This window comes from Thalassophryne amazonica, chromosome 5, assembly GCF_902500255.1.
Source record: "Thalassophryne amazonica chromosome 5, fThaAma1.1, whole genome shotgun sequence".
Taxonomy (NCBI): Eukaryota; Metazoa; Chordata; class Actinopteri; order Batrachoidiformes; family Batrachoididae; genus Thalassophryne; species Thalassophryne amazonica.
The window spans coordinates 101767713-101780577 of NC_047107.1; the positions used below are offsets into that span (position 1 = coordinate 101767713).

General features: G+C 38.0%; 1 protein-coding gene across 1 annotated transcript in view; it reads right to left on the reverse strand.

Annotated features, from left to right (window-relative positions):
* tmem8b (transmembrane protein 8B) overlaps positions 1-12865 on the reverse strand; it is a 142015-nt gene that overhangs the window by 36163 nt on the left and 92987 nt on the right. The window contains exons 9-11 of the mRNA XM_034170983.1: positions 8897-9039; positions 2504-2682; positions 1416-1562 (exon numbers count right to left, since the gene is read on the reverse strand). Of these exons, the coding sequence (XP_034026874.1) occupies positions 1416-1562; positions 2504-2682; positions 8897-9039 (469 nt within the window). The remainder of the gene's footprint in view (positions 1-1415; positions 1563-2503; positions 2683-8896; positions 9040-12865) is intronic.

Consider the following 12865-nt stretch of genomic DNA (forward strand, 5'->3'; position numbering starts at 1 on the left):
AAAATGTGGAAATCGTGAAGTGCTGTGAATACTTTCCAGACGCACTATATCTCAGATACAAGTGCAAACCACAACAATAAAGCAATTCAATTCAATTTATATTCATGGCTCCAAGTCAGCCATGTATGGTAAGATCCTTTAGAGGTGCTACACATGAGGCAAGTATTAGACTTTACCCACCCCAGGAGCAAGCAATTTCCATCAGCTTTCTTTTCTTTGTTTTTTCTTTTTTTAATTAATACGTATTATAAGGAGAAAATCTCAAGCAGACTAGACTCAGTGGAGTGAGCTCTGCTTTGGTCATACTAACATGAAGAGGATAAAAACAGACTGCTCTGTGTCCCTAGGGTGAAGAAAAAGTCTGTGGGACATTTCTTCTCGTACTCCGGTCCTGTGGAATGATCTACCTGTTTAGTGAGGCAGTCAGACTCCGTGGAGACTTTTAAGTTGCGTCTGAAGATGCATTTGTTTGCTATTTTATATGATTAATATATTGTTTTCTATGTTTTATTCTTTTTTTTATTGTTTTTAACTTTTTTATCATGTTTTTAACCTCTTCATCATACACTTTGATTTTTTGATTTAATTTGTTTTGGTTTTTATTGTTGAGTTGTTTTATGTGAAGCGCCTTCAGACGACGCTGTCGTGATTTGCCGCTCTATAAGTTTAATAAATTGAAACTGAAAGGAACTGAATTGATAAAAGAACAACACAGAATTATCTAGAACATATAGTGAGAGAAATGTTGCAGTTCAGCAACATACATGTTATGACTTTTAGCTCCCATAAACTTAGAAATATGTTAAAAGATAATATCAGTGCTTCTGCACCAACATGTCACCAGACTAGGCTGATGATCTTACACATGCCCTGGAACACCAGATAATGTACTTAAACAGACTATACCAGGTATCCTTTAGAAATGATGTCAGACCTCTGGAGCTACTTCCTCAATATAAAATATAAATGTGAAAAATTGAGCTATTTCATATGGATACATAAAACCAACAAATATATTTTTTCTCCACTGAAATTAGTGGTTTATTTACTGCGTTGGAAATGCTTATCTTTGGTTCGTTTGTGCTTGGTCCATCAATTTGTATGTTGTGTGAGTAAACAAATGTGTAAGTGCCCAATAACAGGATGAAGTTATGTGACCAGATAAAAGCCTATTGATAGAGTTTGAGAAAGTCAATAGAAACCGAGAAAGTAAAATAAATATGAAGTATATGACAAGTACTACAATGACAGCAGTGCAACTCAGGAATATACAAAAGTACTTCAAAAGTCTAACATATGGATCACATTAACTCACAGGGATACTGGATATGTCTGAGTTTAATAAATAAATAAATGAAAATAATAAATGATTCTTCATCCTAATGATGACACACTTACAGATTTTTAGGTATGACCTGTTTGATGATTGATTTGAGTCGGGCCATAGCGATGACAGTGACCCACACTGACATGAGAGACCCAAGAAAGTCACAGAACTGAAGAACATCATACTCCATGATGCAAAATACCACAATTCCTGGCTGGTCACATGCGTGGTAGAACTGCAAGTACGGAGAGAAAAGGTAGTGGTTTATATATATATATAGAGTACAACTTGGTAAATAATGTAAATGGACTGCATTTCTATAGCACATTTCCATTTGATACAGATACTCAAAGCACTTTAGAATGATGCCAAACATTCAGGGACCTTGCTCAAGACCCACTGCAGGGTCTGTAATCAATGTAGAGAAATGATAATTTTCCTGGCAAACACCCCCAAAGCAACGGCCACTCTAAAGGACCGATAAGGGAATCATTAAGCAAAAAAGGCTATTGATGTCGGTGGATTGAATAATTTCTTAAGGATACCTGAAAAGAACCGGTTTATTACACGCAACCCTAGTAGCAACTTTTTTTTTTTTTTTTTTAATAAAACTCACATTAAACACTCACGATTATCTTAAACACCTAAATACATATTTTGGTTGAACTCACCTCCATAAAGATGCAATGTCATTGTCAGCCTCCCCAGCGAGAACGTAATTATGTGTGAGATTTGACACTGTAAAGGTGTCAATAATTTTCATCAAAATGGATTTAATGTGGACCCCCTCCAGATAGTTTATTCTAACTTCAAAACAACTCACCAGTGAGCCATAAACAAATGCAAGCAAACCAGTTCAATTACAGTCAAATACTGCAAAATCTAAAGAAATGCACTTTGTTTGCACACTGGAAAATTTATTCTTAAAAAATATTTAATGCTTCACTATCCAAAATCAGTACATTATATGCCATATTCAGTATATTGACATATTTTATTGTTTTGTTGGAGGTTTTGCTCAGTGTACACACTATTTCAATGACAACCATTGCACTGTCAACCACAAAGGATTTGAAATAAAAGCATCAAATACACTTGTCATAACCACAGAAGTACAGACTAATAATAAGTCGAGAGCAGAAAGCACAGTACAGTGTCTGGATAGCAGTGACCTACAGTGGAGAAGAACATGGTGAAGATGTAGACCGAGGCCTCTAGGAGGTAGTGGCTCCGTATGGCGATGACCACTGGCGGGACAAACATCAAGTTGCTGAGGCAGAGTAGCAGGGTGGAGAGGAGCTGGAAACTGTAGGAGTAGGCCTCGGAGTTATCGGTACATCCCCATCCATCCCAGCCTAACACAAACACACACCGTGATCAGCGTTGTCATGCCTTTATGCATACCCTTGACCTTAGGTGGCTTGAGGGCCATTTTTCCTGACTTTAGCATTGGTGTTTGATGCCTTGGTCTTGGTGCTGGATACATTAGACTTGGTAGACTCAGTGCATTTTAATTAAATTATTATTTTATTTATTTATTTTTTTTTATTTTTTTTTTAGGTATCTCAACAGCCTGTGCAATATATAACACTGCTTTTACTGGAAACAACTGCTGTATTTATTCACTTTCAGAATGTACATGTTTTGGATTTAAAATTCCATTGTCTTTGTCACTTTTTGTGTGAATATCCAATTTTTGTGTTCCATTTTCATCGTTTTTTATTTATGCTATTGCCTTTAGGCTCAAAGCCTTGCCCTTGGCCTGGGCCTTAACTGTGATGGTTTAAGCCTTGACTATAACAAAGGCATGATTAGGAATGATCATCTAAGGAGTAAGAATTCTAAAAGTTCTACAACCTTTAGGTAGATGCCAGAGAAAACTCAAAGGACTCTATCTTACTTGCAGGTGAAAAACAATTGGCACAGAGTGGCACAAATGTTTTTTGGCTTGTGCCCAAGGTCTGTTTATATCCAGAGAGCACAAACATGAATGCAAAGTTGGGTGTTGAGCATTAGGGGGTTTAGTGTATTGTATTTATTTTCTGTATTCATTAATTATGGGTATGTTGTAGTGCTAACATAAATTCAGCTAATCACAGTGGCAGCTGTCATCCATTTAAAGTGGAATTTGCAGGTATACAGCACTGTTGTACTGAGAAATGAGGGCACAACTGCAACTGAAAGGATTTATACAACCCCTGGCAAAAATTATGGAATCACCGGCCTCGGAGGATGCTCATTCAGTTGTTTAATTTTGTAGAAAAAAAGCAGATCACAGACATGACACAAAACTAAAGTCATTTCAAATGGCAACTTTCTGGCTTTAAGAAACACTATAAGAAATCAAGAAAAAAAGATTGTGGCAGTCAGTAACGGTTACTTTTTTAGACCAAGCAGAGGAAAAAAATATGGAATCACTCAATTCTGAGGAAAAAATTATGGAATCACCCTGTAAATTTTCATCCCCAAAACTAACACCTGCAATATCAGATCTGCTCGTTAGTCTGCATCTAAAAAGGAGTGATCACAACTTGGAGAGCTGTTGCACCAAGTGGACTGACATGAATCATGGCTCCAACACGAGAGATGTCAATTGAAACAAAGGAGAGGATTATCAAACTCTTAAAAGAGAGTAAATCATCACGCAATGTTGCAAAAGATGTTGGTTGTTCACAGTCAGAAGTGTCTAAACTCTGGACCAAATACAAACAACATGGGAAGGTTGTTAAAGGCAACATACTGGTAGACCAAGGAAGACATCAAAGCTTCAAGACAGAAAACTTAAAGCAATATGTCTCAAAAATCGAAAAATGTACAACAAAACAAATGAGAACGAAGGGGAGGAACTGGAGTCAACGTCTGTGACCGAACTGTAAGAGACCACCTAAAGGAAATGGGATTTACATACAGAAAAGCTAAACAAAAGCATCATTAATACCTAAACAGAAAAAAAACAAGGTTACAATGGGCTAAGGAAAAGCAATTGTGGACTGTAAGGTAAAGGCACTGTGGAGATGGCTGTCATTACATCATCAATAAATGCACAAGTTTATGTTGATATTTTGGACAATTGAAAGGATGTTTGGGGATGATGAAATCATTTTTCAAGATGATAATGCATCTTGCCATAGAGCAAAAACTGCAAAACATTCCTTGCAAAAAGACACATAGGGTCAATGTCATGGCATAGGGTCAATTCAATGAGCAGATCTGATTTGATGCAGTGTGTTAATTTGGGGGGATGAAATTTACAGGGTGATTCCATAATCTTTCCTCAGAATTGAGTGATTCCATATTTTTGTCCTCTGCTTGGTCTAAAAAAGTAACCGTTACTGACTGCCACAATCTTTTTTTCTTGATTTCTTATAGTGTTCTTAAAGCCAGAAAGTTGCCATTTAAATGACTTTAGTTTTGTGTCATGTCTGTGATCTCTTTTTTTCTACAAAATTAAACAACTGACTGAACATCCCTCTGAGGCTGGTGAGTTCCATAATTTTGCCAGGGGTTTGTAGTTAACTAGATCTGTGCCAACATCTCAGAACAGAGCAAAAGTTCAGTGAAAATGATGTTCTAGTCAGGAAAATATTATTTTATTTACATGTACACTTGTACATTTTACTTTTCAAATGGATATAAATGTAACTCATTCTTAACCTACATTTCAGGTGTTCATTTGAACACACTTTTAAAAGGGTCACAGTTTAGGAGTTGAGCCCACGGTGTTTGCAACCTGATTTTGAAAGGATGGCCATCATTGCTTCATTAGCTCTGTTCAACATGATATCAGGAATCCTGGCGATATTGAAATCAAGGTCCGGGCTGGCAATAAATGCTTTTCAGAGTTGTATACTCCATTATATACTGTGCAGAGTGCACCTCTTTTCAGATTCAACTGATAGGGAATTAAAGTTATAAATTATGTGATTAAAAACTGAAGGTTTATAGCCTTCTATCATGATGGCAGCATTCATTTCTGACTATCTGAATTGATTCTAAAAAAGTGCTCCAATAAAACATTGGGAGGACAGAAATGTATACTACTAAATGATCAATATTATAGTTAAGGCCAGAAACGGTTGGTACAAATTCTATAATTTTTCAATTTATTTCATTTATATAGCGCCAAATAACAAAGTTGCCTCAGATGCTTCACACAAATCTGTTTTCTGTGTCTAAAGGTGGGGGGCAAACAACATTACTGCACTTTGCAACTTCACATCACAGTCCTTCCATCCATTTTTCCGTCCGTATGGCCCACATCCTGAAACGCAACAACTGTAAACTCTTAAAATTGAAATTTTTCTACATTAACACTTGGAGGTCAAAGCTCTGCCTGCCAAAACAAAACAAAACAAAACAAAACAAAAATCATGCATTTCTGACATTTCTATATGCCCTTTTTACTGAATTTTGGGTTTCAAGTAGGAATATAACAGAAGCCCTGAAATGCTCACATTACCAATGGCAACAAAAGTGCTCAAATGTGTGGCAAGATCTTGACTGTTTATTAATTTAAGAAGTCAGCTTTTAGAAAAAACAACCATGTACTGAGCAAAAAATCAACTTACAGTTGTGTCCCTTGCCCTTATGCTCAATTTACTTGTGTTAACATTTTTATTATTTATTATACTCTATGACTTGAATTGTACATATTTTTGTGTGCATCCCTGTCAGAGACAAACATGGGATGTTAGACAGAAGACAAAGAAAGTGAGACAGTTTCTCTCGGGGAAATACGTGAATTTATTTAAATGCTGACCAACTGGCCCTGCAGCACACTCTAAACCAGAATGTCCAAATTAATTAAAAGATGAAGTAGTGTAAACTCAAAGTTTTATGAAAACATTCTACTTACTTAAATATTTCAAGTTTGAGTTTTAGGATCACATTGAATTTCTTTTTTTTTTTTTTTTTTTGGACTTTGAGAATAAAGTTGTAATATTACGAGAAAAAAGTCGTAATATTATGAGAAAAAAGTAATACTATCACGAGAAAAAAGTCTAAATATTTATTCTAACATTTATTATTAACAAATTTATTCTCATAATATTACGACTTTATTCTCATAATATTACAATTTTTTTCTCGTAAAATTATGACTTTATTCTCGTAAAATTACGACATTATTCTCGAAGTCTTAAAATTACGACTTTATTCTCATAATCTTATGACTTTATTTTCGTAATATTATGACTTTATTCTCGAAGTCTAAAAACAAAATTCCATGTGGCCCTAAAAGGCCGTTGTAGTCTTGCTTTTTGAGGAAATTAAACTCAGAATTTTTGATTGACTTGAACTAATTGTATATTAAGTAACCAAAACTTGAAAGCATAACCTAAGTGCAACTTAAAAGAATTAAGTAATTGTGTATGAAAATATACAATTCAGTGTAAAATTGTTTTTAAAAAACCCCCAGATATGTGAAGTTATTTCTTGAGCTGCAGTAAATGCAGCCTCCTGGTGTGAACTCTCTATTACAGTAGGCTCCTTATGGAGTGTTAAATTTGATAAGACGGCGTGAATTAAATATTGGTGAGAGCTGCTGAACAGAGGGTTTGTAGTGTGAAAGGGGCCAAGGGCAACAACTGCACACAAAGGGGCTGCCAGCAAGCAGACACGCTTAGTATGAAGTATGAGAATGAATTTAACTGAAGAGAAACCAGCTCCAATAAAAGATCAAAGGCAGGATTTATTTTTTTAAATAAGGCCTCTGAGGGTATGTTGTGTTTAGTTCCATAAGCTCATCTTTTATTAAAAATCTGTCCTTAATTAAGAGTGTATTTTATTGTCACATCAAACAGTACTCAACAGAAGATTAACAACAGGCCATTTTATGAATCATTGGACAACGGTAACAACAATTTAATGACAGTGTTGTCAGTTCTTTTTGTTGGGTGTATGTATTTGGGGGGGTCAGGGTGACCTGTGCCTTCCCACTTTGCTCCCTCGCATTTTCTTGTCATTGTGTGTGATATATTTTCATACAAATTAGCCATAATTTGCATCAGTGATGACCAATTCTGCCAAAGAATGGTGCATTTTGTATGCAAACAGCTCTAATTGCCGAAAATAACAATCATTAATTTAGAGCCGCACAGTTTGCTAATTATTAATCGCTTGTTCAATATTGCCAAGTCAACGTAGTGCCATACACACACACCACACTTGCACGATACTGTTTTTGCCGCGAGTGTCATCTGACTTGTTTTGTCTCAGCAGTATTTGGCCTCTGCGGCTGTTATGTCAGCGCAATGTGAAAAAGTGCACAGCAAAAATCAAATCAAACCAGCTGTAAACATGGAGGCACATTTGAGCTCATACCGACATTGTGCACATACTGCATAATGAAGCTGAAAAAAAATAGAGGAAAAACAGAAAAGCAGATGAACATTTCAGGGATGATCAGTCTGTACTTTGTGGGAGTGTGTGTGTGTGGGGGGGGGGGGGGGGGGGTGGTAAATGGGGGTGTCTGGCATTATTTATAAGTCTGATCTGGAAAGAAGCTGTTTTTTCTTGAGGTTTTAGTTCTGATGGACCTCAGCGATCTAGGATAGGGTAACAAAACGTTTGTGTCCTGGGTGAGAGGGATCGACCACTATCTTCCTTGCTCACCTCAGGGCTCTGGAGGTGTACAGGTCCTGTAGGGATGGCAGATTTCAGTCGATCACCTTCTTTGCAACATGGATGATACACTGCAGTCTGCTTCTGTCCTTAACGGTGGCAGCATTGTACCAGACGGTGATGGAGGAGGAGATGATGGACTCATTGTTGGCAGTGTAGAAGTTCACCATCTTGATTTTTGGCAGGTTGAACTTCCTTAGCTGCCGCAGAAAGTACATCCTCTGTTGTGCTCTCTTGGTGAGAGAACTGACTTCCAGCTCCCACTTGAGGTCCTGGGTGATGGTGATCCCCAGGTAGCAGAAGGATTCCACAATGACAACTGGGGAGGTGGAAGGTGGGTTCTGGGGTTGACCACAAGAGGTCAAATTCACCAAAGTTCAGTCACTGGGGTCAGTATCGTTGAAGTCAACGATCAAAATGCAAGTTCTTCACTCTGACTTGCACCAAATGTGACACACGGATGGAGGCGGGTTCTAGGATAGCCTAGGTGAGATCACATTTACTAAAGGTTAATCACTGGGTTAAGGATATTGGGCTCCGAGGTCACAAAATGTCCAGTTTTTGCCCTCTTATTTAGACCAAATGAGGCACACGTATGGTGCTGTGCTCCGAATTGCTCAGCAAGGTCAAATTTGCCAAAGGTCAATCGCTGGGGCACTTGATATGACTCTAAATGTTGACTGAAATTTCCCTTAAATAATTCATTTTGGCAAAGGTCAAGGACAATTATTTTGATTGTGCTCTGGCGAGATCTGCCAGAGATCAATCATTTGGGTCAAGGTCTTTTATTGTCTTCATGCCCACTGGTACTGTTAGCTAGTTATTACTACTACTACTACTACTTTTACTGCAATACTACTGCGAAATCAACATATTTATCTCAACTGTTCCATAATGTTATGGCTTGAAGATGAACTGTGTTGCAATGGATTTGTAAGTCTTAGTTACCTGCTTTGCATTCACATGCAGCATAAAGGTAGTTGTTGGTGCGCAGAAGTTTACACTGGCCATATGTCCCACAGTCATTGATGCATGGAGTCAGGTATGAGCGCATGTACATCTCAGCTGTAACATTAGTGCAAGCTTCAAACCTGCAAAAGTCACACAGAGGCAGAACATTAGCCAGAAGAACGATGATGATGTATTGCTGGAGAACTGAGAACAGCTTTCACCAGATGTGTTGTTTCCAAATGGATTTAACTGACAGATGCTGTTTTTAAATCATTTTTTACAGTCATGCACAGTAGAGAGTGCAGGGGTATCGTGTTCGGTTCAGTGTGTCCATCCACCCGTGTGTGAACAAAATAACTACCAATTTGGACTAAATGTGTTGGAATGATTGAAGTCAGCTATGGACATGAGTTGATTTTGAAAAATAAATCTTAAAAAAATCAAGGTGACATACCAAAGTCAGCATTTTGGCCCCATACTTACACGCAGAGTTCTATTGGGAGGAACTGGTAAACATTCATACAGTATGAAGTTATATATCACATTTTTATGAGTTACATGACCTTTGACCTTGGGAAACCTTGAAAGATCAAATTCAAGAACACAACTGCTTAACTGAAACAGTTTACAGCCAGTATGGATTAAACATGGTGAATGTGTTGTTTGACAGACAAGAATAAAGTGGTTCAATTTTGGACAAAATTGATCAAATGTCAAGACCAGTCAGGACCATATATTACGGTGTCACCAAATCACAAAGAATTAATTTGTATGAATCAGAATCAAACACGTAATGCGGGTGTTGCACTCTATGAGTCCACATTCTTATCAGCCCATTCCAGCCACAAATATGTTCTGGTGACTGAAGATATCAAGACACTCATTTTACACAAACCATGGGCACAAAAAATGCAATTGAGCTTGCTATTGACGCAGAGGGCATTAAAATTGTTGAGCATCTGGTCATGTCAGGTCTGAGAGCATGTACTGGTGCGGCAAGACGATGCATCAACCACACCATGGAACCACCTTGGGTCCTGGATGGCAACCACCCAGCCAACCACCACGAGTCACTTCTCAGAACTAGAGCACCGCACTCATACAGCGCAAACCTCCACCAACACTAGTTGTAATATGTATATGTAAATATACATATACCTGTGGCAGTCATGTGAAACATGGGCATCCCCTTGGCCTTCTTAAGTGACCTCAGCTAAGAAGCTTCCAATTCCACAAATTTTCATCTTGGAAACAATTTACAGCGTCAAAGACCTGTTAGACGTGGCTTATCATAAGATAAAATACAATACAAAAATATAGATCAAAAGGGCATTTCAATGCTAAAATCAAATATCCGCTAAATCTGCAATACGGATGAGATGAGGATAAAACTTAATCTATTCACTGAGTGTGCCAGTTTGCACCTCACTGTCACAAATGAGAGTGATGAGGCACTTTTAATTGAGATATAATGCAAAATGTACATCAAATGGTCTTCTCATATTAAATCCAAATGTCCACAAAATTCACAATCTGGATCAAACTTTGTCAGGCAATAGTGAGTGACAGCCTGCACCTCCCTTTAAAATATGAGAGTGATCGGGGTACGTTTGATTGAGATATAATGTAAATATACATTAAACTGAGTTTTCAATGTTAAATTTAAATGGCGACAAATCTGTAATCCGGATCACATCCGGATCAAACTTTGTTAGTCGATAAAGGATACCATCCTACATAAAGCTGTCAGATAAGAAAGAAGTTCAATCTTGTTTGGCAGAGTTATGAACTTTTGAAAATTCATTCAATATTAAGGGTCTCTTCCACATAACACAATTGAAGCCGACTAGGGACACACACCAATTAGCTAAACTGCAGGATGTCTTACAGACATAAAGACATGGATGACCTCTAATTCCTGCTTTTAAACTCAGATAAAACTGAAGTTATTGTACTTGGCCCCACAAATCTTAGAAACATGGTGTCTAACCAGATCTTTACTCTGGATGGCATACCCTGACCTCTAGTAATACTGTGAGAAATCTTGGAGTCATTTTTGATCAGGATATGTCATTCAAAGCGCATATTAAACAAATATGTAGGACTGCTTTTTGCATTTACGCAGTATCTCTAAAATTAGAAAGGTCTTGTCTCAGAGTGATGCTGAAAAACTAATTCATGCATTTATTTCCTCTAGGCTGGACTATTGTATTCATTATTATCAGGTTGTCCTAAAAGTTCCTGAAAAGCCTTCAGTTAATTCAAATGCTGCAGCTAGAGTACTGACAGGGACTAGAAGGAGAGAGCATATCTCACCCATATTGGCCTCTCTTCATTGGCTTCCTGTTAATTCTAGAATCGAATTAAATTCTTCTTCTTACTTATAAGGTTTTGAATAATCAGGTCCCATCTTATCTTAGGGACCTCATAGTACCATATCACCCCAATAGAGTGCTTCGCTCTCAGACTGCAGGCTTACTGTAGTTCCTAGGGCTTTTAAGAGTAGAATGGGAGGCAGAGCCTTCAGCTTTCAGGCTCCTCTCCTCTGGAACCAGATCCCAATTCAGATCAGGGAGACAGACACCCTCTCTACTTTTAAGATTAGGCTTAAAACTTTCCTTTTTGCTAAAGTTTATAGTTAGGGCTGGATCAGGTGACCCTGAACCATCCCTTAGTATGCTGCTATAGACTTAGACTGCTGGGGGGTTCCCATGATGCACTGAGTGTTTCTTTCTCTTTTTGCTCTGTATGCACCACTCTGCATTTAATCATTAGTGACTGATCTCTGCTCCCCTCCACAGCATGTCTTTTTCCTGGTTCTCTCCCTCAGCCCCAACCAGTCCCAGCAGAAGACTGCCCCTCCCTGACCCTGGTTCTGCTGGAGGTTTCTTCCTGTTAAAAGGGAGTTTTTCCTTCCCACTGTCACCAAGTGCTTGCTCACAGGGGGTCGTTTTGACCGTTTTTTTCCGTAATTATTGTATGGCTTTGCCTTACAATATAAAGCGCCTTGGGGCAACTATTTGTTGTGATTTGGCGCTATATAAATAAAATTGATTTGATTTGATTAGTGTACGAAGGAGGAATAGCGATTGTAGCGTGTGGTAAAGTTTCTGTCTGTTAATCAGAGCTTTTGTAAATTGCAGATTCAAATCCCGCGAGTGGCATTTATTTTTTAATTTAACCAGGGTTATTTAACTGCAGGGTTCTGTATTGGGTCCCCTTTTAGTCATTATTTATATCAACCCAGTGATTTTTACTAATTTTACACCAGTATCTAATCTATCAGTGTCTGGTGCTTGTATTAATTATTTATATAGTCGGCTGGACATAACACATAATGAGAGAACACTGCTTCATTCATGTCATTTCATAACTGTACGTCTGTGTCTGTGGGTCATCTACAGAGGAACAGATGGTACATACTGTCCACCTGATAAGAGGGATTCAATAAAATGCGGTGTGTTTTTAATGGTGTGTGGTTTTTATTTTATTTTTTTCTCCACAGCAGAGGCGCATTGTGGTGCAACATGTTCCAACTGTTTTTTATTTATTTATGTTTTTCCACAACAGAAGCACGATGTGGCAAAACACGTTCCAGCTGTTTTTTGGCTTTGTTTTGTTTTTCATAACAGAGACGTGATGTGGTGCTACAAGTTTCAGCTGCTCGCACTGTGTTCGTGCACACGCACAAGCATACACAAAACCGTCACCGGTGTGTGCTGCACGCCTGTGCGACAGCAGGTGGACAGCAGGTGGAATGTTTTGTGGTTCCCCATTTTGTGTTTGGTTCGCAGATTTTCTTCCAGTTTCTGCGTCTTTCGTGTTATGTGCGAAGGGGCCCTAAAGGATGGGGATTTTTCCAATTTTCCAAGATTTTTCCTGACTTTGACCTTTGATCTATGACTTTGAAAATTTAATCAGTTCTTACCTATCAGGACATGAATCCTCTTTAAAAATTTCATAACA